Raw genomic sequence first — 26663 nt, forward strand, 5'->3', positions numbered from 1 at the left:
ATTTTATAATTAGAGATAAAATAAATTATCGCGGCATCTTAAAAATTTTCAACACCAAAATATCTTTTAACAATATCTATATAGGTCTCTAATGTGTTTGAAAAAAAAAAAGCAAATATCTAAATTTTGGATGGTTGGATTTAGGTGTTTACAAACTTAAAATTCAAATGTTGTTTTTTAAAAGTATTCATCCTATAATTCAAGTAACTAGAAGTGGGGTTCAACAAAAATCCTCCTAATAAGCCCTTTTGCCCTTTATTGGGTAGTTCAGAAGGGATCGGGTCCTTTTGGCAGGAATGGAACTCAATGCGCCATATGACGTGGTGACCCATTTACCTTGACCACGTAGCCTTGAGCCCATCCCAAGTTTGCCGAATTAAATGACAGTGGACCCGTTGTTTTTGTCATTCCAATTCCTTCTCCAAACCAAAAAAAGATTCACACAATAAAAACAAAAAACGAACAGATTCAATCTAAGCAAACAAGAATTGGAAATTAACGAGTTTGCTTTTGGGTTGGAGATGGACTTTTCAGGGTTTTGGGTGAGATAGATTCCCATGTTCAGAACCTAGTGGAGACATGCAATGTACAAAAAGCCTCCAAAGGAACAGTATGGGCCCAACCCATTTTAACTCTTTTCAAGTAGTAGTTGGGGTTGGAGACACAATGGAGAGAGAAAGAAATGAAGAGAGAGAGAGAGGAGAGAGAGCTAAAGAGCAATGAAGAGAGAGAGGGCTAAAGAGCAATGAAGAGAGAGAGAGAGAGGAGACGGCTAGAGAGAAGAAGCATATGGTCCTTCGCCCCACCATTGTTGATCAAGACAGAGAGAGGAGGTCATGGTGACTAAACATTTCAAATAGGTTTCAAATAGTTGGGGTTTTGTAACGACAGTATGAAACGAGACATGGAGGTATGGGTGTTGGAAAACATAATCATCGGTCAACTCTTGACTCCAATTTTGACTAATGGGCGAAGATGGATAGACTTAACATGATCATAAATAAGCCCGTTATATACATTTTCATTTTGAACAGTGTAGAATTAACATGTACAGATCCGAGGCTCTAAACAATCGAAAGTGAGCGCACCTTCAAATTTTAATATTGAAAATCTTTGTGATAACCTTGAAATATATTTTCATATCTAATTCTAAAATTTAAAGCTTCCAAAATAATGTTGATCGAGCAGATCGATGAAAACTTGAAAATCATGAAAGGTCCAATTATGTATTACAAGATACACTATTTCCAAAACTTGAAATCTATTTTTTTCTCATATCCATGAATCTTGACGTCGAGATGATCAATTTGAAGATATTTAGGCATCAAAACCACCTCTATTAATGAAAATTTTGAGTTGCGCACTAATTTAATTGTTTAGAGTCTCGGCTCTATATAAACATTTTTCTTTGCTTTAAAGAGCACGTCAAATCCATAGCATCCAACTAAAATAGATGGTGTAAAACATCGCAACCATTCTTGTACAAGTAAAATTACAACCTTATGCTTGTATAAAATATAGAATTTAGTTTTGAGTAGCATTAGAGTTATACACAAAAATAATATTTGCCCCTCATAATTAGAAAAGAGTGCACATGATCTTGAAATAGAATTATACTATTGCTTATTCAAAGTCAGGCGAACAACACGAACCATTGAGCACTGGAGTTAGACTCTTCTTTGAGAAAAAATCAAGTGTTTGAGAGAGTCACAAAATTCGTGACTGGAATGAGAGCTACAAGCCCATTATATGAGGGGAAAAGTTTATGCAGACCCTACGCTCTAAACAATCAAATTAGAGCCTACCTCAAAATTTTACTAGAAGTTAGTTTTGATATTCAAATATCATCAAATTGATCATCTTGACATCAAGATGGATGGACATGAGGAAAAAATGAATTTCAAATTTTATAAATAATGCATCTTGTAATGCATTTTTTACCATCAATTTTCAAGATTTTCAATATTTTAAGTAAAACTATCCCTGTAGCCTACTTTTGTTTGCGCTTTGTTCAAAGTTTTGGGAACCTTATGGTTTATGACTGCTAAATCTTCTGGTCGAACACACACTATACATGTTGAATGATTGCTTATCATTTATGGTCGCACAAATTTTTGTTGATTTGCGTTGCATGTGGGCTTTTGTAGTTGGAACTCAAGTTTGCATTTATTTTTTGTTTGTGGATAACCCCTCTAATGCAGGTGTATGTTATAGACTTTGGCCTTGCAAAGAAATACAGGGACCTTACCACTTACAAGCACATACCATACAGGTCGGTCTATGTCTTATTCGTCTTTTAATCACCTGAGTTATTTGCTTATCCTTTTTCCTCTACCTATATTATTTTTTGATGATTTCACAGGGAAAACAAGAATCTCACTGGAACTGCTCGATATGCGAGTGTTAACACTCACCTTGGAGTAGGTGAGTGAGTAGTTTTACCAGCTATGCATCAATTTGTGATTTTTCAAGAGTCTTAGGTGATGGTTTTTCTTCTTCCTCTGGATGTCTTACCGATGGTTTTTTTCGTGTTGCATCTTATTAGAGCAAAGTAGGAGGGATGACATGGAGTCCCTTGGTTATGTCCTCATGTATTTCTTGAGGGGCAGGTATATTTATCATAACCGTGCCATTGATATTTCTTGTTTTTTATTTGATATTGTTTGATGTTTGTAATGCTTTCTTTCATGATGTACCTCAAAATGAGGAAGGCAGTGTTTAATGATGTTTGTATGATTACTTTGTGTTAGCCTCCCCTGGCAGGGTCTGAAAGCTGGTACGAAAAAGCAAAAATATGACAAAATCAGAGAAAAGAAAATGCTAACCCCAATAGAAGTGCTGCCTTACTATTCTCCTAATTGATCTTTTCATGTTTTTCTTCAGAAAGAAAACTGGCATACATTAGTAAAAAGAAAAGGAAAGCCAATGTGGGGTCCTTTCAATTGTGTGAAGAAGGATTCACATTTCATGTGTGGCATTTTCTTTTTGCCTTTTTCTTGGCTATATGAGTAACAAATTGTGAATTGTTCTGCTTTTTCTTTTCTTTTTTGAATTGAGTAGCATCTTTCATAAATTTTTTTCTCTTTTACTTGTAAATTTAGAACTCTTGTAGTACCTGGCTTGAGTTTTGTGTGTGATTCTTAAACAGGTGCTCTGCAAGTCCCACCCATTAGAATTTATATCATATTTCCACTACTGTCGCTCCTTGTGGTTTGAAGACAAACCAGATTACTCATATTTGAAGAGGCTTTTCCGGGATCTCTTTATTCGAGAAGGTAAGCATTTGGGCTAGTAGGATAATGAATTAGTTAACCTACTCAAGATTTTTGGATGTAACATTGTCCTGCTCTTTGGGCCCGTTTGGGTCCGGGAAAATTAATTTCCAAGATATTTCTTCTTAGAAATTAGGCATCTCCAATGATTTGTAATGGTTGACACCCACATTGGGGGAGGTTCTTCCTGGCATTTCGTTTTTTCCCTCATTTTGGGGAAAGGACCTTCCAACTTAAAGAGATGGGACATTTACTTCTAAAAATGAGTCTTCTTTGCCCCCAATCATCTCTCTTGTACAGGCGCCATCCCCTCTCCCCCTCAGACCCTCAATCATCTCTCCCTCGGAATTTTCAAGAAATATTTGTTTTAGGGAACCAAATGGGTCCTTTATTTTATACCTTTTTTAGGATGGGGATAGTTTCCATTAAAATGGCGGTTTTTTTTCTTGTTGGGCGGAGGTGGGGAAGGGGGGGGGAGTGGGTGATGAAGATGAAGTATAGAGCTGTAGTTATGTTGGCACATGCCATGCAATACATGTAGTGCTTCATTACGGCTGATATCCTTAGAATGTCAGCCCTTGCTTTATTGTAACTTTGTTGTTTCCATTTGCAAATAACAAATTACATGGCAAATATTATCTGAGCATATTCAAATATATTTGTTGTGCACACACTTTACAACTTGGGTTATTTATAAGTCTCACTTCCTAAATGATTTTGTAATTTTCCTTCATTAATATGTATTTTACTTTCATTTATAATGCCCATTTATCATAATATTCTGGGGCTGCAGGTTCTCAGTTTGATTATGTGTTTGATTGGACAATATTGAAATACCCCCAAATTAGCTCGAGCTCGAGGACTCGCGTAAGTTTATTATAGAAATTTGATATATATATGATCTGATTTCTCTTTCTTGAGATTTGTGGGATATGCTAGTCATATTACTGAAAGAATTGATAGCTTTCTGGGCCAACATTCATACCTAATATCTGCTTCTCTCTCTAGCAGCCTGGACTTGCCAGTGGGAAACCAGGAGTGGGCCCCTCAGCAGAAAGGCCAGAAAGAATTTCAGGTTCGACTTATTCTTGCTTTCTTTTGTTTAGAACAAATATTAGCTAATATTTGGTTTCAATATTCAAACATATGGCAGAAATTCTATATCAGCTAATATTTGCTTTCTTTAGCCTTGCCTCTTAAAACGGGGTGACAATCCTAAATCCACACCAGCATACATGGGGATCTAAAAGGACGTAACAAAGCAGAGAGCACAAGGATCTATTAGAATTGTGGTGCTTCGTAGGGCAACAAATGCGATAGGTCCATGGCACTAAAAAGTGCCACAGATATAATACATAGCTCTTTTGGCATTGTGGCATTGCAGATAAGCTAGATTAACACTACAGATGTATGATTACTGTGTGATTATGTGAATAAATGGAGAGAGGTAATTTGTTAGTATCCAAAAAATTAAAGGGATACGAAACCAAGAAATGACTTCATATAAATCACAACTTTAAGGAACAAATATTGGATTGATCTGAATTCATTATAAAACCTTATATCTTGAAGCATTTGGAGAAAACAAAAAATAAAAAATTTGAATACCACCATGGTATAGAACATTTTGGGGGAATTTTTTATATAATGGAAAATTATGGGATGAGTAGAAATTTCTCTTTTTTAATCATGTAGATCCAAAAGTTATGTTTCTCACATTTGACTTTGTATGTGAAGACCTAACTTCAAATATTCAAGATTCCAATTAAAAAACGACTTCAAGTTGTACAGTTTTTTAATCTTGATAGTAAATAGTGAATACTGCATATGCGTGTGAATGTAATCCAACAAATACTTCCCATGAGTTGAGGTGTGGCTTGCTTATGCAAATCACATTATTAAAAGAAGCGTTCCTTTTCATAACATTGCCTATTATTAATTTTTTAAACAACTAATAAAATATTTAGTATAAAAAAAAAATAGAGGTTGAATTGGACAGGGGAGTCAGTTACCCTAAATTCTCACGTTATAATATCCCTTCCATGGCTACCTTATCATAGGGTCGTATTCTAATCGTTAGGCACCTGTCCTAACCATTAGGGCGTGATTGTTCCAAAAGCTATAACTTCTATTGTAATTGCACTTCCCATGTTTGTTTGCGGGAAGTGCAATGTTGACATCCAAAAAACATTTGGGGATGCGGCGGCTTCCATTGTAAATGACTTCCAGAGTGCATGGAAGAAACGGCTTTTCAGCCTCTCTTCCATGAATCAAACAACCCCATAATTCCACCAGCTCAGCCCTTAAGAGGTGGTTTAATAGATGCATAAGTTTGATAATGAGCAATCTTTTTTGGTAATGGTTTACCCACCTAGTAGCTCATAATGCACGGCTAATCTTTTAACACCGGGTGTTTCCAATCCAAATGCAAGATATCTCAGGGTCTCGATACACTTGGGGTTTGAATTTCCTATTGCTTTTCGTGTCATTCAAGCATTTAGCTTAATATGAAATTTTCCCCTTCCATAAAATTTCCAATAGGATCTAAATTTGAGATTAACAGATTCCTGACTTCTGATATTCACAAACCAACCAAAACGCGAAGGAGCAGGCCAGCGAGAGAGAGATATGAGAAAAGCATTCATAAACCAAGCAACAGGCATTCAGTAAAATGTTTTGAAGTTGTATTTCACATAGGCAGAATTGTGGACGAGGGACCGTTGATCGACCCAAAAGAAAAGAAAACGGCCAAGATACAACCCCCAAACTTTGTTTTATGCCGTAGAAGAGGCAGTTTTTACAAGCAGAAGTTACAAAGACTTAACACCACAGGCTAAAATGGTCCAACAAAGTCACAACACGGTCTCTCCACAATCCAAACTACTCAAAGCCTCCTACGCCTTCTGCAACATATGAAGAATTCAGAACATATCTTAAGTAAGAGCGAGCAGTCTACAACAGGCTCTTAAGTATCTCACAAATACACATTGCAAGGATCTCAAACCCTAACAAAACGTTCAAAAGCTGGACAGTCAAAGAAGCAAGCCATGGATAGGAATCTCTCTTTATGTAACAATTCAATGAGCTGACAAACCAAAAAGACATAATGCCATCTCCTTACTAAATATAGCAAATGCAGCAGCTTATAAACACCAAGTATAAAGCTAAACAACCGACATTAAATGTGAGCTGACATGTTTAAGCTCATGATAGATGCCCAATAAGTGTCCCTTGAATCCTCTACTCAAATTTATGGCCAATGCATTGAATTTTAGGGCCTTGTGAGAAAAACTACCATGTGCATTTTTAAAGATCTTGGCGCGCCTCATTTTGTTTTTACAATCCCACCTAGACATGGGGCCGGTTTTAGGAGCAAATGACTACTTTAGCTTTTTTCCTATTAAAGTGGTCAACATATGGGCCTATTTTCCTTTCCCATTTTTTCTCTCTAAGCTCTTTTATTTTCCTATTTTGTTTGAGAAACCTTAAATTTCGGGACTCTATCAAGTGAAGATAGCTGTAATCCGCTATTTATGGTGATCCATAATCTAGTGAAGATGACTTTTACAGTGACTTAATATTCTCAGAGCCTTCTCTTTCTTCCTGCTCCTCTTCTTTGTAAGGACACTGGCCAGAAGTGTCAGATTCTGGCCATCTGACAACTCAATTGTGCATCAGAATTCAGCCACGTAAGGCACCCAAACCTTAATTTGGAGGTTGCAGAATTTGTGAATTGCATAGGAAGTTTGGCATTTAGGGTTTCATCCTCGGTGAAAACTCGATCAGTCAAGTCTTGTGACATATTATCATAATAGGGACAGTAACAAAATTGGATTGTCATTCTTCGAATATTTCAAAATAGGATTGCATCAAATGTTGATGTGCATGCTGCGCTCTTCCATAGATGGCTCTTCAAGCTATGTTACTATGGTTAATGATCCCTCTCTTTGTTCATTGGGCTCGCTCTCAACTCTTTCCCCATGGTTTTAGACTCAAGCCACCTTACCCTAAGTGACTCAGCTTATTTGTCATCTGTCTCTCCACTTGGGCATGAGATCATAATGTCTAAGCTCTTGGCTTGGACAGCTCGTAGGAATGCTTTTCTTAGCGAGCACGAGAATTGAGGCAAATGAGATGTAAAACCTTTGGAAAACTTCGATAAGGTGTAGGAACTGCTTATTGAAAGTAAAACCCGTTCGATGCAAAATACTTGTGTTGGCCATATATCTTTAAACAGTTCGTGCCCGATATACTAGGAGCCAAGGGCTTGGACAGGATGGTTGGCTCAGGTATTATCAGTGATTCTGTGGGGAAAACTGGGAAAATTTAGAGTGAGAAGTTGGGTTTGAAAGGCCTAGCTGGGTTATAGATTGGATGGGATCATTCAGAAGACAATGGGGGTCTCGAGTTCCATTTTGGAAAGAAATGGTAGCTCTTTTCTTTGGGTGATGAAGTCGGTGTTTACCTGCAGATTCATATGGGGGTTTAGTTATCTCTCTGTAGCTTGTAAATTACTGGGTTCTTTTCTTTATCATCTTAAAACGGCTTTGGTTCAGCAGGTGGAGGTTTCCATGGATGGAGACCAAAGGTCAAGATATAGAACGGGAGGCAGGACCAAATATTCAGGAGAATACGGGGGAAAAGGCAAAAAGAAAAGTTGAAGAGATTGGCTAGGTTAGAGAGAGAAATGGTAGAGGATAAAATGAAAAAAGAGATAAGGGGTTCCAGGACTTGGATAAACACTCAAAAGAAAAGGTTTCAAGACTTATGATTCACCATCCAAGCTTAGAGAGAGAAAGATGATAGAGAATGAAAAGCTTATTTGAAAGTCACCGTTTTATTTTTAATAGGAAGAGGGAAAATTTGGCACGTGAAAATGGGAGAGCAAAAATCAACATAAAAAATAGAAGATGTCAAATGTCTTAAAGAAAAAGTCATCATTTTTTTCTTTAAAAAGCCCTTGACTTTAGAAAGATTTTCTCATGATAAATTCTGGTCAATTTGGAAACCCTAATACAATTCCAACAAAGTCAGACTACAGGATTATTTTGAGTTTTCCCGCAATTACTGTTGTAGTAGAAAGCCTTTCAATAAAAACAGGATGGTACTTTCACAGACCCTTTTCTTTTGGGGTGGAGGGGGCTGTTAACATATGTTCAAAGACAAGGTTATGGTTCATGAATGGTTATTAAGAGAAGGGAAGTTACCAAAAAAGTAGTTACGAAAAGGCAGAATTTGCTTAAACAAAGGAGTACATGATCGGTAGGTAAGTTGAGCAAAAGATGGAAAGACACCATGTTAACAGGTTGGCAGTGAATATTAGGAAGATTTGCATTGATCCTTTCCACTATAACTTGATTTGGATATAAACTGATTAGTGCTACAGGAAATAAACATTAGATATTTTAGAAATAAATAAATGGAAAATTGAAATGCTACATGCTTATCCATTCAATAGTCAGTTTCAGCAATGCCTTTATATTTTAAGGGGGACAAAGGAGGCGTGCCACACTTTTTCAGCTGAGTGGGGGCCTCACCAATTACTTTTCCTTTAAGTTAATTGACAAATTTATTTTTTATATTAAACAATTTTTTTGTAAAAAAGTGTAGAAAGACCATTTACTTTTAATACAAGGAGGTCACAATCACTCTCGTTCGTCATATTTCATATCGGAGGTTATGAGTATGTCACTAACTAAAACTTTAAAAAAATGCTAAAATCTCGAACTTTATGACACACCCCAAAGCATCCAATTTGTCATCTAATGGTCAGTAGCAATTGTTACCTCCTTGTAACAAGCATGAATGGTCTCACATAGTATACAGTCCCTTTTCTTGTATAGTGCATGATATTTGAAGCAAATTGTTATGTCATATATAACAAACATTAGTTTATAGGACAGATTTGTCCTTTAATATGTAAGTAGTATCTACAAAAAACAAGAAATCAACTCACAAGATCGCACACCCAACTAAAAAGATCCTCACTATAATATCCCAAAAATGTAACCGGTGACTAAGTATAACTCATTCCCGTAGGAGATCCTCTCTTTGAAAGCATGAACACCAAAGAGTGACAAATTGGATTTTTACCCACTCAATCCAGCCAGCATGTGCCATAAGTGGGCTTCCTTGAAGAAAAGGAAAGAGGAGCAAACAGCCTGAAAACGCAACTAAAAAGACCCTCCCTATAATATCCTAAAACTCCCAATCGATAATATCTCAAAATTGATATCACTGACTTAAGTATAATTCAATCCCATAGGAGATTCTCTTTTTAAAAGCATGATCACCACATACGCGAAGACTTGAATTTTTGGCCACCCAATCCAGCAGCCTGTGGCAAGTGGGCTTCCTTGAGGAAAGGAAAGAGGAGCAAACCCCCTGAAAAGGCAAGTTATGAAAATTTTGCCTTTCCACACACTACAAGGCATCCACATGCTATTAACTATATATCCCTCACACTTGGAACAAGTGTATGATTACGTGATCTTTGTAGGACAAGAACCTACAAGCATTGTACATTGAATACATGCAACTGAAAGGTGTTCCACAAGCACTAAAATGACAGCAGGACAATACCAAACACCATTGGGAATAAACATGAGGCGCCTAAGACAGAGACATACAAACAACTGTTCAAAACACTCCATATTAGCAACAGCCCATATACTTGGACATATCTGGGTATATATTTGCGACACCTTGGGCGAAGAGGCAGTGCATATCACAACTATCCCTAATTATGCAATAGTGATAGGAGAACTCTAACTGGTTTTCTGCTCAAAATTCCCTCCTAGCCTTGGGCAGTCCTCAGAAAATGACACGGACCACTATTAGAACTACCAACTAGACATACTGTCCGGCTTTCAAAGGCATACATTGTTGATTCATTGGACCATTTCAAAGAACAGCGAATCTAGAGATTACTGCAAAATGTGGATTCATTCGACCATTTTAAAGGCATTCGTTTGAATGTTTTGAAATAGATTGCTCACTCAGCACGTAAGTTACTTCTCTTGCTAGGCTCCTAGCTAAGAGGGTTATGGTAAAATATATAAGGTGCTGCCTTAAGCGAAGAAACGGTGCTTACTAGCGGTTGGTGCTAAGAGAAAGACAATTGAACGGCATAAATTGTTGTATATTCCCACGATGTGCAGAAGCGGACCACATGAGACTGCTAAATTACGCAACTACAATCCACTTTGTTTGAGATTAAGGATCTTCCTAGAATAAAATGTTCAAGCTACCAGGGAGAAAACTTACATGAGCGACCAGCATTTCAGGTCAATCAACAGTGCCCGTGAAGTTAAAAGATAAAGGGTACCAAAACAGTTGATTATATGTAAAATTGAAAGGAAAAGTTAACCTTTGAAATCAAATTTAGTGGCAAGTTTGGATGGACCGCCAAACAAAACGTCTAATTTTCTAACATGGTAGTACACTCTTCTGCAACACTACCCGTCCCATTTCGAGCACTGCCTTATGTGGAAAACACCGCATATGGTGGTAAACAAGAATAGCCGTAGAAATAAGAAAACCACTACCATTATACTAGAAATTCAGTAATACAAACAGATATTGAAGGACCAGTCCAAACTTGATGCAATGTATTAACATAAATGTCAAATAGTTAAACAAGGGCAAATCCATCAGTTGATTAATTTCAGTATGGTAACTCAAACCCATCATCAATGCATCAAAAACTCAAAATCCTAGGCAATACTATGTACTGGTATTGTGGACACCCCATTTTGAATTTGGCAAATTTCATGATTTCCTGGTATTAGAAATCCTTAGAAAGCTTTTAGGACCGCATTATTCCAGATCACCTTTGGACCACAAAGCACCATAGTTCATAATCCTTATCCTTTAAAAGCCTTATCCAAATTTGAAAATGATCGAAAAATAGAATAAATATCGCGTTTAATTTCAAAAACAAGATGATAATTATCCAAAAACGCATGAGAGTTATCGAGAGTCAAAAGTCCGCGGATCTGAGACATTTTGACTCGTGCAACACAGAGTGTATTGCCCAGTGCGACACACTTAGAGTGTGTCACCTAGTGCGACACAAAGTATCGCCCAGGCCACTTTGTGTCAATTCAGTGAATTTCATCCGTATTAGCCCATGCGACACAAAATGTGTCGTCCAGTCCAACACACAGTGTGTTGCCTAGTGCAACACAATGTGTCACTCAAGTAATTTTGGGTTAGTTCATTGAATTTGGTCATTTTTAGGCCATGCGACACAATCTGTGTCGACTAGTCACGTTTGACCAAAGCAACACATTTTGTGTCACCCAAGCTTTGACCATTAGATTTGAGCCCTAACCACCTGGATAAGCATTAGAAACCAATCGCCAACCTCTTAGAGGTCTATAGAAAACCTGAATTTGACCTCTTTAAAGTTGGTCAATCAAGTCTTGCTTAGAGCCTCTGAGTGCATAAAACCCTTAGACTTCTAGGATCATCCATCCATCCCATTTGAGAAACCCTAAAAGCAATCTTCAACCTTTAAGTCAGCAACCCATAACGTTATTTCAACCAAACCAAGGCTTGGTCAGTTCTAAAGAGGAAAATGAGAGTGTACGGCATAAACTCAGCCGCGGTCCTGATACGGGGGACGCTCTAAAGCCTCGGGTGTCCCAAGCAATCGGCCCAATCAAGTAAGTCTCATTCCACAATGTCCATTTCATTTCAGTTACTTTAATTAGATCTAAATCAGTTTGATAGCATTTCTTTTAGTATTTTATACAAGGATCGATGCTGGCTCTGCCGCTGATCTAAGAGAATATTTATTCATATCTGAATAGATCAGCCCTTAGATCAGAATTCGATTGATCCCACTTCTCTATCATTTTTGAAATAACAAGTTTGTAGTGCCAGATCTAAGGATCTTCACTTGAAGATCTCTCTGATTTTGCGTTGTAAACAGCTTGGCGTCCACAATTGGGCCTTTCGAGCTACATCTTTACACACAAATATGCTGCTTTTTCCCTGTTTTCTTCTATTTTTCATTCTAAAAAGAGCAAAAAGTGACTAGCTTTGAGTCCAGGATCTATGAGTTTTCAGGATCCCTTAGTGCAGGCTGCTCTGTCTGCCTACTGCGACACACAGTGTGCCGCCCTACCTGCCTCTGTCTGCTTGGGCAGCAAAATTAGAAAGATCTTCAAGTGAAGACCCTTAGATTTGACATTATAGACTTATTATTCCATAAATGATAGAGAAGTGGGATTAATCAAATTTTGATCTAAAGGCTGATCTATTCAAATATTAATAAATCTTCTCTTATAGATCAACAGTAGAGCCGGCAGTGATCCTTGCACAAAATACTAAAAGAAATACTATCAAACTAATTCAGATCTAATTAAAGTAACTGAAATGAAATGGAAATGGTGAAAGGAGACTTACCTGACAGGGCCAGTTGGCTCGGGACACCCGAGGCTTTAGAGCCTCGGTTGTATCAAGACCGCAACTGAGTTTACACCGTGCGGCCTACTTTTCCTCTTCAGAACTGACCAAGTCTTGGCTTAGTTGAAATAGGTTTATAAGTTTCTGACCTAAATGTTGAAGATTGCTTTTAGTATTTTATCAGATGGGATGGATGGATGATCTTAGAAGTTTAAGGGTTTTTTACACTCAGAGGCTCTAAGCAAGACTTGATTGAACAACCCTAACGAAGTAGAATTCAAGCCTTTTATGGACCTCTAAGGGGTCGGTAATCAGTTTCTAATGCTTATCAAGTTCATTAGGATTCAAAATCCAAAAATCTGATAGTCAAAGATTGGGCGGCACAACGTATCGCTCTGGTAAAATGTGGCCAGTCAACAGACTGTGTCGCAAGACCTGAAAATAACCAATTTCAATAAACTGACCCAAAATAACTTGGGCGACACACTCTGCGTCGCACTGGCTAATACTAAATAAATTCTCTGAATTGACACAAAGTGTCATGCGCGACACACTCCACAGTGCGACATAAAGTGTGTCGCACCAACCAATGTCTCAGATCCACAAAATTTTGACTCTCGAAAACTCATGTGTTTTTGGATAATTATTATCTTGTTTTTTAAATTAAACGTGATATTTATCCTATTCTTGGATCATTTTCAAATTTGGATAAGGCTTTCAAAGGATAAGGGGTCATGGGATGAGGATTATGAACTATGGTGCTTTGTGGTCCGAAGGTGCTCTAGAATAGTGTGGTTAATGCTTTCTAAGTGTTTCTAATATCAAAAAAATTAATGAAATTTGCCAATTTCAAAATGGGACGTCTACAAGTATTCAAACCAATAAGACATGAATTTGAAATACAAAGGATTTTACAACAGTGCTGAACTTACAAGAAAAACACAAGAATACACGGAAATAGCAGCCATAAATACCTAAAAGAATATTCATCAGTTGCCCTTAGTTCCACAACATACAGTGTTACCTTAAGATCACTGTGGATTAGTCATTTAGACGATTAAAAGCAGAATATAACATTAAGAAATATATAATATTTTGAGTGGCAAAATGCTACTCAAAGGAAATATGAAGAAAATGTTAATTTATCTTAAGGAAGAAGGGTGGCAGTTAACGCACGATGCAAGAATACATACCACTTCACCTAAACTCGTAAGGGCCACAGCAGCCTCAGCATTCTTTCTAGAACTCTGGAAATAAAAACAATACAAGACATTATTACTTCACGAATTTCGTCAAGAAGAAATTATTTGGAATTTCATGCAATCTTTTACTAAATGTGGTATACTTATTTTGTCAAGTGCATAAAACCAAACCTTATGTGCCTTCATTGTTTTCTTCTTCTTCTTTTTTTTTTGATAATTAAAATTTCAATTTAACTACAAAAAACTGTTCCAAAAAAAAAAATTAGACCACACAAATAAAGCATTGAGTTCATATGGTTCAGCTAATCATTATTTTGTACTAGATCACTGTCTGACAGTTCTTAGAAACGATAAGATGTTCTTTTGTATCAGTATATATGGCAATAATTACTTCACTACTACCGCCTCCCATTGATGAATTTGTATCATAGATGGCAATAATTACTTCACTATTACTTCACTACTACCGCAATAATTCCTCTATGATGTCCAAAATCCTTTATGCAAACAGACCCTCAACTCTTACTCATCTAATGACATTTCAGGAATCTACTTCCACGATAATAACGCCAAAAGAGATGTAGGGTGACCATACGAACTTCTTACCAATTTTCAGACTGTTATTAATTATTTTTTACATTTTCCAACAAAGCCTTCATCTAATTTTATTGATTTTCGACCAAGTCAACCAAACTTGCCAATAGGTATTTTTAAGAGCGAGTTAAAGTTTCTGAGATTTGAGTGAAATCACCATGTTAACAATGTGGCCGTTTACATTATTGTTAGCTCAAAGTTAACAACCACTTTGCATTTTGGACAAATTTCAAAAGCGAAACATGACACTTAGCTTAGTTACTTAGCTTAGTTGACAAAATAAGCAATTGGCCCTAAATCTGGATGCCAATATGCATTCAGTTGCAGGCACGGCTTCTTATGCACTAGACAGATTAGGTTTTGTCGCCATCTTTGGATGCTACATGTTACCCCCGTTTAGGTGCCGATAAACACCAAAGCATTGGCATATTGTGAGTGAAAAAGTAGATAATACTAAATCTAATCTAATTAGCAAAAATGGTACTTTTTATAAAACTCAAATGGAGCCAAACATAATATAAATTCAATAATGCAACATAATCTAATCACAATAATGCTCAAATAGGAGAAATACAGGACACCCAGAGGAGATAGAAGGCTTCGGGGTCAGGGAGATTGATTGCTTAATAGGTTTTGGTACGTAGGTGGCAATGACATTTTTTGAATGGAAGAGGACCAAACCTTGTGCTAGTGCTAAACCTAGCGCCTTTGATTTTTGGGTAGCTTTTGCAGTGTGGCCAAAGCTTGGATGAGTATTCACCAAGTAAAAAGACCGATGTCTGTGAATGGGAAAGGCAAGGTACTGAAGTTCAGTGAGTCGGGTAATCACTTATGCAGGCATGCTTCCCAAAAATTACCTTCTTAGAACAGAACCTAAGGATGTCAATTAGGAAATAACTTAAGAAAAAACATTAACTATACAATACTGTTCAAAAGCAACCTCAGCAGCCATCTAGTAGCAGGAAATCCGCCTGGCCAATGCCCAGTAGGCCTGCCGGAGCCAAGTTAACTCCAGGAACCTGTCTAGGGAATCAAATAGGTCCTAAAGCACTAGGCAGAAGCCTGGACTGCCCAAGCAGCTATTAAGACCATTTTCAGATTAAAAAATATATATATATATATATATATTGCTCTTGCAGCTCTAGGCACCTGTCCTGAATGCAGGGAAAGCAGTTGCCTCATCACATAAAAAACAGCCTTACAAATTTCAATACATTGGCATCCATAGTTCCAAAAGATTCTTGGGGGACAATATATTCAGGAACTGCATTATGTTCGAAGTATCTTAGAGCTTGTGTTCGTCACTACAGGTTAGATTGTTAACCGGATATGGAATTACAGTGGTGCTTTCTCATTCGGATAATTATTCCTATTAATGCAGCCCATAAATGATGATTACTAATCAGTTCACCTTGTTTAGGATGTCAGTCGAGACCATTTCAAATCAACCAACATGGATGGCCCTAGGCTCCCTCAGGATAGGAATTGAGCTTGAAGCAGCTTAGACCCAGGTCCAATCCTAGGGGTAGGAAGTACAACAACACTCGTCAATTTATGAATCACATCAATTTATTGATCAGGTTCAATATTCAAAACACAACGAACTCTTTTATGCTAAGGCTACAAAAACAATGAAATTCCTAATACATCGTCAGAGTGTATCATACAATATACCGAGGACAATTCTTCTTTAGTATACCCCAAAGAAAACTACCAAACCAGGTACTTTCCGTCCCTGAGGTCCTTTTACAAGGAGGGCACCAAACCACCCTAACACCTCACTCTTTCATGTAACAAACCTAAAGTAGCAATATACACAACACATATTCAGAGCTGCCACACTTCATTACACCTCAAATTTTCTACTCTAATCCCAAAAATTAAATCTCAGCCATAACTTAATTCACTCTTCTTCTGAAATCCTAGTATTCCTTCTTGACACTTTAAAGAACACCATTTTTCTCTCATGATTATACTTCCTCTCCACCACTTTAACATAAAGCCCTCAACTCTTTACTAAAATGTAAGTGTCATTTGGCCAAAAGGACTTTGTTCACCTTCCTCGTGTGCATGATCCCCAAACCACCAAGATCTAAGGTTTGAATACAAACTCACAATGATCAGGAGATACGTGTGACTGTTATTGCAGACTCACTATATGAATTTCCTTGGAACTCCTTACTGATGTTTTAGGCCCCCCCACTGTGATGTGAAAGAGATCACAATGAACTGAAATATGGCAAAATGAAGCCCTCCTAAGGGCATTTATCCCTCCCAAAGATAAGAAGAATTGGCCCTTCTCAATGGTAATGTTTGCTAAAGATTCTCAATCACCACACCAAGGCCCGTGACAAGGTTGCTAAAGCAAACAAGCTAGCCAAAGTATACTTCCGGAAGCTCCTCTTGAGCCATTACCTCAAAGTCCTCTCACCTTCACTTCTTCTTTCCCTACCTTGCCCTTTGTAACAGAGGCCATGGAGCAGAACAGCAACCTCCCATTCAACTGTGAGGACAAAACACCCTTCTAGCACCCTCGCAAAGCAGGTGTTTGCGTTTAGGAAGTAAAAAAAGCGGCCCGTAGTTCAAGTCAAACAAATAAAGATAAGAAAGTACTGTGTTTAGAGAGTCTCATATTTTTTGTGAGTAAGGTGTTATGTTATACTTTTTATGATTTTATTTTTACTTTTTTTTGAAGTTTGGCTTTACATTTACAATGAAACTTTTATAAGTGTTTCTTTTTTAAAAAAAAAAGGGGCTATTTTTGTGATTATAATATATTTTTGGCTATGTTTCTACTTGATAATGCACCTATGAAAATTTATAATATTTTTTTGGTTATATTTGGCTTTGTTTCTAATTTATGATGCCAAGTTGCCCCCCCCTCCCAACCCCAAAAAAAAAAAATACAGCGGCAGCCCGAGTCACTAGGCGGGTAGCCCCATCGTCTTGAACATTACCATGAAGTACTAGACTCGAACTCGAGTTGGGACGAGCCTCCGGGTCAACTCGACCCAATTGATAGCCATAGTCATAATTATTGGGTACGGGAACGGGAACGGTTCCGGGATCGAGACGGGATTGGCGGATCGAAGCTATACTGAAGATCCTTGTGTTAGGAATCGATACCCGTACAACCTCAAAGGTCAGGATCGAGGTCCATGTGCGTTGGAGATCATGCTCCTTTATTACATAGGATCGAGAATTATTATATAAAGGTGCGAGATCCTATACGTAAGAAGCAAAGTTCCCAAGGGCATTTTTTTTAGTTTCTTAACTCAAGGAGCGCATTACTAAAAGTGATCCAAAATATTATGGAGCGAGGAATAAGTTTTATAGGAGCGAGCTCCATTTTCTTAGAACACGAGTTCCTCGTGTAGGTAATAAGGATCAATGGCTTTAAAATGTAGCTCCCGGAGTTGTTAACCAATAACATGTAGGCTTAGTCCTTCTATGAAATAAATAAGGAACTTTAAAGCGATCCCATATTAGTGGGATCTGGATGCCATATATGGCGATGCTTGTGTTCCGTTATTTTGGAATCTAGATCCCAATGCACTCTAGAGCACGAACCATAAGACTAAGGAACTAAATCTTATAATGTTCAAGAACGCGAAATTAAATTGTAAGGAACTCGTTCCCTTATAAGATGAAATGAGATCCCAAAAATACTAAATTGAGTTTCAGACGAGACTTGTTCCAGCATCGAGAGAATCGAGGTTCTGCAAGGGATCGCCAAGCATGGGAGGAGATCTTCATAACTATGGCCATAGTTGTAAGGTGGCTCTTAGGAGGAAGAGGAGGCTCATCTTTAAGCTCCTCAAATGCACTAGTCACTTTACTTTACTTGCCTGGTAAGTGGGGGTTATTCATTCTCCTACTCAAGTCAATGGCCACTTACACGCACAATGTATGATACTCCTACAATCTCTCAATACAAATTATCATATCCTCAACTTTAAAGGCTTCGGCAGTAAGAAAAGAAATAACACTCCCGACAAAGTCCATTGTCAACCTAGAGAAGACTTGATAGCATCGTAAGATCATCTAACACAATAAATAACATCTTGACAAAGTCTATTCACATCTTAGAGCAAACAATTATGCAACATAATGAGATCATCCCTATGAACTCGAGAAGTATCAGATTTTCTTCGCAAAAGATAACAATTAATCGTTGCAAACTAGAGACAGATAATAGTCTATGATGCATAAATACCATAATCATTATTATATTACACATGTTTCTGAAATATCAAACACATATTCAGCACCCGATTTTATGTATTTTTAAGCATTTGTGTGCCATAGATGATTAACACCTCCCGACCATGGAATCTCTCTAAATAAGCCCCCTTGCAGACACCGTACAATGTATAAAAAAAAAGAAATGCAAAACATATACTCAAACAAGTAAGATACATCAATTACATATAAAAAAACAGGCAACAAAGTCAAGGTCATGTTAGAGAAATGTCCAGAAAAGGAACCCAGCCAACTCCAAGTGGTGCCAAGTGCCACTTCAAGAATGTGGGACATCATAGCACCCACTTCTTCTTTTTTTCTTTTTTGCCCCCTTTTCTTTGTGTTTGTATATGTGTGTTTTGAGGGATGTGTTTCTTTGCATTTTTTTTTTTTTGAGGGGGGGGGGGGGGTGGGTGTTTAGATCAACAAGGAAGGGGTCCCCTGTAGGGATCTCGAGAACCCCTTAGCTTGCGGAACCGAGAATCCCAAATACAGGGATCCCACCCAAGATAGTGTACATGATTGGCTAAACACGAAGTAGATAAATACAACTATAAATCGAGTGCAAGAAATAAAGCAAACATAAAAGACACACCACAACAACACATGATTTAAGTGGTTCACCCCGTAGGGCTACATCCACGGCTTCGGCAACTAGAAATCCACTATCACAATGAAGATTACAGTTTTGGATTACAAGAGATAATACCTATCTCTAAACATTAGTAAAAGACCATCACTGATCTTCCCTTCTAAACTCGCTCTCCAAACCGAGCAACACTGTCGATCAACATCCTCTTTCCCACTGCAATACCACTACCGGAAAGATAACCTCGAGAGTGACATAGAGATGTTCTCTATCTAGAAGTGAAAGTTAACCAACCCAAAACTCATGAAAAATCGCCTCTCTTTCGAAGGCCATGTCTCTCTCTTGGAGACCCATCTCCATATGGGAGATCCATTCCCATAACCCCCAAAGGGGTGACCCTCAAAGGATGGGTAACATGTCCTCCTTCATTTTCTTATAAAGATATCACTTTCTTGCTTCCCAAGAAAGTCAATTTTCTATTTCCCATAATACCCTAATCTTTAAAAGAATATATGGGTATGGTGATTTAGCTATCACCAAACCCAACAATCTCCACCTTGATAGCAAAATCACCATAATTGCCTTGACAACTTTCATTGAATAGATTTCTTGATTTCATTATACTTGCCTCCATTGTGGAACTTTCACAAACGGTTTGCCTTCATATTTCTCCACCTCAAACCATGGATATTTCTTGATTTCTTCTCACTTGCCTCCATTGTGGAATTTTCACAAACACTTTACCTTCCTATGTCTCCACCTCAAACCATGTATCCATAGAACTTCGTCATTCCTCTTTTTCTTAATATAAACATTAGCCCCGTACACACCTTGTGCTCTAATACCAATTGTAGGGATCTCGAGAACCCCTTAGCTTGCGGAACCGGGAATCCCAAATACCGGGATCCCACCCAAGATTGTGTACATGATTGGCTAAACGTGAAGTAGATGAATACAACTATAAATCGAGTGCGAGAAATAAGCAAACATAAAAAGCACACCACAACAACACACAATTTACGTGGTTCACCCCGTAGGGCTACATCCACGGCTTTGGCAACTAGAAATTTACTATAACAATGAAGATTACAGTTTTGGGTTACAAGAGATAATACTTATCTCTAAACATCGATAAAAGACCATCACCAATCTTCCCTTCTAAACCCGCTCTCCAACCCAAGCAATACTGTCGATCAGCATCCTCTTTCCCATCGCAATACCACTATCGAAAAGATAACTTCGAGAGCAACATAGAGATTTTCTCTCTCTAGAAGTGAAAGTTAAACAACCCAAAACTCATGGGAATACCGCCTCTCTTTCGAAGGCCATGTCTCTCTCTCTTGGAGACCCATCTCCATATTGGAGATCCATTCCTATAACACCCAAAGGGGTGACCCTCAAAGGATGGGTAATATGTCCTACTTCATTATCTTATAAAGATATCACTTTCTTGCTTCCCAAGAAAGTCAATTTTCTATTTCCCATAATACCCTAATCTTTAGAAGAAAATATGGGTATAGTGATTTAGGTATCACCAAACCCAACATCCCCTACCCGTGGTAGGAATGGAGCTTAAGACGTCGTGCACCACCTTGACTACCTATGCCTTGAGTCTGTTCTTGGCATGGCACCCGCTTGACCACCATCCTCTATAGGACAAGCTCATCTTGATATACAAGCATGCAGTCCACAATTTTGCATTAAGGCAAGCAATATTTACCCACATCATCAAAAGCAAATCCATGAAATGATCAAGAACCAACTGGCATCCCAGATGTTTTGCCTTCTAGATGACTTGGAACACTGATCATGCTGTAAACCTAATTTTTGTGCTCTCATGGAGGGGAAGCTTGACAATATTAACCCAGCAACAAATTACCTCACATATTCATAGCGCCAATCACAACCAAAAGAGTTTTGAAACAAATTCTTAAATTGATCCATCTTAACACATGTCACATGTGATACAAACTAAAGAAGGCAAATACAAATACAAAAAAAATCAATTTCCGTAGTCTCTTTTTGGACAAATTATCCTACTAATGCACCCTCAACAGTTAACAGGGAATGAGAACACACACACACACACACAAACCAAAAAGAGTTTTGAAGAGACATGGACCAAACCACAAGCATTATGATCAAGCTTCCAAATAACATAATTGGATCTAGCCTCATCCACGAAATTGTTCATTAAACTGATTCTCTACTCCAACTCCAAACGAAAATGGCTCAGGATCCTTGGGTTTTTCAAATTCTCCAAGGTATCCTACAAAAGCAGTGCGTATCATCAGCAAACTAAAAAGTGAAAAAAATATCCCATCAAGTGTAGCATAAAATCCCACAATTCATTGCCTGCTTCAAAATAAGGTTGAGGATGTAATATACATAAAATTCAAAACCTCAAATACAACCATGAATAAGATAATGGGAACGGATCACCTAATCAACAAATCAGTATTTCCCAAGTACAGAGGAATCTCTAACATCATATTCCTTGTTAACCAACTTGTCAATCCCATAAGACAAGGCGTTGATAAAAACTCATGCATGTGATATCCACCCCATATGAGCAATGCACTCACTACCGTAGATATCTGCCAAAACCCCGACACAATAAAACGTGCAATTTCTTGGATTCCCCTCGCAAAAAGAGGGTGATGTCTTCCTTGTACCTCCAATGCACATAATCCTAAAAGAAGGGCCACACCACATTTTACACCTACTAAGGAGTAATTTAGCATGCCACCATTCAAGAGAAAGCTTACTTTTTTAAACCTTGTTTATTCCCAAGATGCATCACAAGAAGAAAATAAACATATTTTCCTCTATTCCCAACACAAAGGCACCTCTTTTCTTTTATATGATTATGATCACTTAAGACAACAGTCTTTCAGAATTGCCCATAAAGATAACAAGGGAAATTTCTTTGATACGAGTACTAAGACATCCAAAATGGAGCCTTAGCGGATAAAGCTAGAGAAATTACTAGCGCACGATGCTATCAATCCACCACATCAATCTGCTTGACAAATCTCATGGGAGCTCATATTTGCCCATTGCAGCCTACTTATATCATCTTCCTCTAACAACCTTTACCCACGGCTGAGATATCACAAAAAAAGAAAACAAAAACACATTAAGCTGCCACCAAGACAAGCAATTCACAAAGAGAAGCCTCAATTATATATGCTACTATTGCAATATTCAACCAACAAAGATGCCTAACTCTCCCTAAGAAGTGTTTCCAGTGAATTTTAAATAAAAAAGGCTATAGTTGATAAAAGCATCACATAACTTCATAAGCTCTTAAATCGCACATTGATAAAAACAATGCATGCAAGTTAACGTTTATCAAAAAAAAGACAATGCATGCAAAATTGATAATATTTGCATTAGTAAGTCTAAAATCTTATCCCTAAAGATAATTACACAAAGACACACACAAACGGCAATGACTACAGCCAAATTAGGTTGTACATGCACATAAGCCAAGCGTGACAAGAAATAGCGAGAACCAAGTTCATCATCATCATCATCCGAGCCTTATCCCAACTATTTGGGGTCGACTAGATGAATCTTGTTCTGCCATTCCATTCTATCATGGGACATACCCTGAATAAGACCATATGTCACCGTATCTTTTCTCACTACTTCCATCCATGTCCTTGGGACCTTCCCCTTGCCCTTTGAGAGCCTTCCACTTAAACCAAATCGTATATCCTAAGTACTGTTATATTAGGTCTATACTGCACATGGTCAAACCATCTAAGTCTACTTTCCCTCATTTTATCACCTATTGAAGCCACACCTAAATTCCCTCGAATATATTTATTTCGGAATCTATCCTTTCTTGTCTTGTTATTAATCTATCTCAACATCCTCATCACAGCTATACTCATCATATGGATATGTTGTTTCTTGACAGCCCAACATTCAGTCCCATAGAGCATGACTGGTCTTACAGTCGTCCTATAAAACCTCCCCTTCAGTTTCATTAGTATGAGGTGATTGCATAAAACTCTAGATGCACATCTCCACTTCGCCCACCCAACTCTAATTTTATGCATGACATCTTTCTCAATCTCTCCATTCTCCTAGACTATCAACCCAAGATATCAACAACAATCCCTTTTTGGTATTTCTTGGCCATCAATCTTTTCCTCGGTTCTACCTATTACTACCAAACTTGTATTTTATATATTATGTCTTAGTCCGACTAAATTTAAAACCTTTAGATTCAAGAGCATTCCTCCAAAATAGCAAGAATTAAGTTACACGCCATAAATTGTTGCTTCCATTCGTTTTCCTACTTCACGCATCACGACACCAAATGGGACTTCACTATTGGCTATAGCATCTAACAATAATCTTGAGTTAATGAGATACATAGTAACCGTAGATTTTCTCAATAAATATGTTTGTGGGAGTATAGTCACTAACCAAACATCAACCCACACCAAGGGAAAGGTATCACCATACTGCAACAACAAAATATAAGAAAGACATATGAAAGGCTCGATCATCAAACGACCGTAAGGAGACAACCCATTAAACTCCAAAAGTATTATATTTATAATTTGTAGTTGTGACAAAATTTTTCAAAATTTTTCAAACCCATATCCATAGCAGAGAAGAGGGAAATCAAACTAACAAATAACAAAAGGCAATAAGAGCATCTCGTTTGTGGGCTGCCAAAACCCATACATCATAGCATTTTTTGTAAGCATATATTTTAGTAATACAATGCCACCTTTTCCTCCCCAAAAAAAAAAAAATAGCAAAAGGCATTGCAACTAGAACTTTGAGATTTCAAAGCATTCTCCAAAATCCTAAACTGTCAACAGGATACATTTGAACTGAAGTAGATATGCATAGGGCAACAAGCTTCATATGTGACATAGCAAGTCACAAAGTAACTCAAAGTTTCTCACAAATGCATTACAATGTAGAAAAATGCAATATCAACAGAAACCAACCATCCTTCTTATCCTAACAACAGAAATAGTTGTAAAAGAAATATCATCCTAACAACAAACAATGGATAAACCTAGCCACCAAATATTAACAACATGCATACTTTGTGAATGTTATAAAACTCAGAAAGCACTGGGTTCACTTACAACTAGAGCTTTGCAACCGAGACATACATGCTAAAGGATAGAGTGATAAAGTAATTAAAAAAAAAAGAAGAGAGAGAACAGTATAGAGTAAAATTGCATATTCCCAGCAGAAAAAAAGGATGCACAGAAAGCGATAGGTAATCAAGTGATTAGCACTATAATTCTATCAATGAAAACAAAAAATCCAGATGAGATAAAACCAATAGAATGAATTCAAATGAACCATCAATCAATGTGAGAAACATTACATACTTGATTCAGCACTTGCCAACTTAGGAAGAAATCAACAATACCTAATCCTAACAGATATATTTAAGTATGAAAATGGTCAAAATTATAAAACAGAATTCCTGATGTCATGGTAAATCGTAAGCAAATTAATTATGGGTCTCATGTTCATCCTCAAAAAACACAAATGCAGACTGAGAAGAATAACCAATTAGGGAAAATAGCTAGGGAGCTAAATTCCATCTCCTTAAATTCCAAATCAACCACACAAAATCATTTAATTGTGGTTGAATGAAAAATATGTAAAGGGAATGAAAACAAACAAATGAGCAAATAAAAAACAAACATAGAAAAAATGTCAAAAAACAAAAGCAGCACTACAATACTCTCTACAGGGTGTCAAGGTATCAAGATAACAAGACCTATTTGTTTCAATGTTAATCAAAGAAGACTTTAAGAACAATTTTGAATAATGTAGCCAAAAGATTTCAAAAAGTAGCATCCTGACACCTTAGCGTGCCCTGAAATCCCAATCAAACACTATGATCCAAACCATAAAATCAACAAACTGTCATCACAAAATCAAATAAAAACAGACAACAATTGCTTCCATGTGCGTCAATAAGCTCATTACTAAATTACAGAATAACATTGTCACAAAGAAAAAATAAAGTGCGATCAAACCCAACGATACAAAAAACAATCACAAATTTAACAAAACAAACCAACCAACCAAAGTTTATCTCAATATCAAATCACCCAAAACTAAGGAAAAAATAAACCAAGAAAAACGTAACAAAATTGAAAACATAAAAATTAACAAAAAGAACCAAGCGAAGTTTATTCCAATCTCTTTAACCACCCATCTCCAATACCAAAATAACAAAACCAGCAATGGAAAAGCATCAACCCCAAATAAAAATCATCAATCCATAAGTAGAACCCTAACCTTTCTGCTCATCAGCTGAGTGATACTCCTGCTCCTCCTCAGGAACAGGGTGCAACTCTGGATCCTTCTCCACCTTCTTCACAACTTCCCCACCGCCCACACCACTAACCTGAGCACCACCTTGACCATCTTTCTCATCAGGGAACCTCACCACCACTACAGGGCAAACACAGTGGTGAACACAGTAATCACTCACACTTCCAAGCCTCCCCTTACTGTTCCTCTTTGAGGCGCCAAACCCTCGACTCCCCATAATCACTGCACTGAGCCCCAGCCTCTCAACCTCGAGGCAAAGCCTCTCCTTCATGTCATGGTCCTTCACAATATGGATCTTGAAGGGGATCTGGGCTTCAACAAGAGGCTGAGCAAGATCAGTTGCTTTGGTAGTGGTAAAGGTATCAAAATCATCTTCAAGCTTTTGCTGAGACTCTTCATCTGTATCAACTGATAGGTCAATGGAGCCCCAATCGGCTCCATAGAGGACACTGGTGGGGCGAACATGGAGGAGAATCACATTATCGCCAGGACGAAGGTAGTTTTGGACTGCCCATTTCACAGCAAAGGCGCTCTCATCACTTAGGTCGACTGCTATGGCGATCTTGCGTTGCCCGCCAGTGAGAGGGGGCACCTTTCGGGGGGAGGAGGTCATGGGCTGGCTCTCTGTGTGCATCAGGGAAGGAAGGGATTTCGGCAATTTAGGATTAGAGTTTTGGCGTGGGAGGGGCTTTAGTGACAACGGGATTTGGGGGTTTGCAGGTGGGTTGTGTTTCAATGGAGATGGGAATTAGAATTTTGGGGAACGGAGTTGCAGGTGATTAGGGTTTTGATGGGAGAGCGTCGAGAGGTGCAGGGGGTGCTCGTTCGTTCTTGCAGGGTAAATGATTTCTTACAGTGACGGAAATGAGCAGAAACGGCAATTTAGATAGAGAGAGAGAGAGAGAGAAATGGAACTCCCCAAGAGAGAGAGAGGAATAATGGGCTCTTACTGTTGCGGAGGGTCGGGCGCACGGTGGAGGTGCGCTCGCATTATTCGCTGGTAAACTGAGATGA

The 26663-nt window shown here is 37.9% G+C and overlaps 2 protein-coding genes across 7 annotated transcripts; one reads left to right on the plus strand and one right to left on the minus strand.

Moving 5' to 3' along the window:
- Positions 1 to 904: 904 nt before the first annotated feature.
- Positions 905 to 4800, plus strand: LOC18426383 (casein kinase 1-like protein 10). Its single transcript, XM_020662498.2, has 9 exons — positions 905 to 910; positions 2148 to 2272; positions 2363 to 2424; positions 2546 to 2609; positions 2751 to 2835; positions 3149 to 3275; positions 4066 to 4139; positions 4281 to 4347; positions 4460 to 4800. The coding sequence occupies exons 1-9, from the start codon at positions 905 to 907 to the stop codon at positions 4480 to 4482; spliced, it is 633 nt and encodes a 210-aa protein (XP_020518157.1). The 3' UTR covers positions 4483 to 4800.
- Positions 4801 to 5901: 1101 nt separating this feature from the next.
- Positions 5902 to 26506, minus strand: LOC18426384 (Adenine nucleotide alpha hydrolases-like superfamily protein). Of its 6 annotated transcripts, none has more exons than XR_016049443.1 (4): positions 25614 to 26506; positions 13880 to 13933; positions 13661 to 13710; positions 5902 to 6172 (listed from the first exon to the last, which is right to left on the minus strand). XR_016049443.1 is itself a non-coding variant. In XM_011622175.3 (3 exons), the coding sequence occupies exons 1-2, from the start codon at positions 26281 to 26283 to the stop codon at positions 13926 to 13928; spliced, it is 678 nt and encodes a 225-aa protein (XP_011620477.1). In that variant the 5' UTR covers positions 26284 to 26506; the 3' UTR covers positions 5902 to 6172; positions 13880 to 13925. The 6 variants fall into 6 exon arrangements, 2 of the variants coding, with proteins under 2 accessions (XP_011620477.1, XP_011620478.1); XR_016049442.1 differs by having other exon boundaries at positions 5902 to 6175; XR_002279627.2 differs by having other exon boundaries at positions 13661 to 13720.
- Positions 26507 to 26663: the final 157 nt, after the last annotated feature.

Source organism: Amborella trichopoda, chromosome 2, assembly GCF_054954075.1.
Source record: "Amborella trichopoda isolate Santa Cruz 75 chromosome 2, AtrichopodaSantaCruz75HAP2 v2.0, whole genome shotgun sequence".
Classification (NCBI taxonomy): Eukaryota; Viridiplantae; Streptophyta; class Magnoliopsida; order Amborellales; family Amborellaceae; genus Amborella; species Amborella trichopoda.

What these genes read in the sequence shown, in the direction of transcription:
- LOC18426383 (XM_020662498.2), top strand. An exon ending in TAACACTCACCTTGGAGTAG is followed by an intron (nt 2,425 to 2,545) that starts GTGAGTGAGTAG and finishes GCATCTTATTAG; the next exon opens with AGCAAAGTAGGAGGGATGAC. An exon ending in ATGTATTTCTTGAGGGGCAG is followed by an intron (nt 2,610 to 2,750) that starts GTATATTTATCA and finishes ACTTTGTGTTAG; the next exon opens with CCTCCCCTGGCAGGGTCTGA.
- LOC18426384 (XM_011622175.3), bottom strand. Translation starts at nt 26,283, where the DNA reads ATGCACACAGAGAGCCAGCCCATGACCTCCTCCCCCCGAAAGGTGCCC.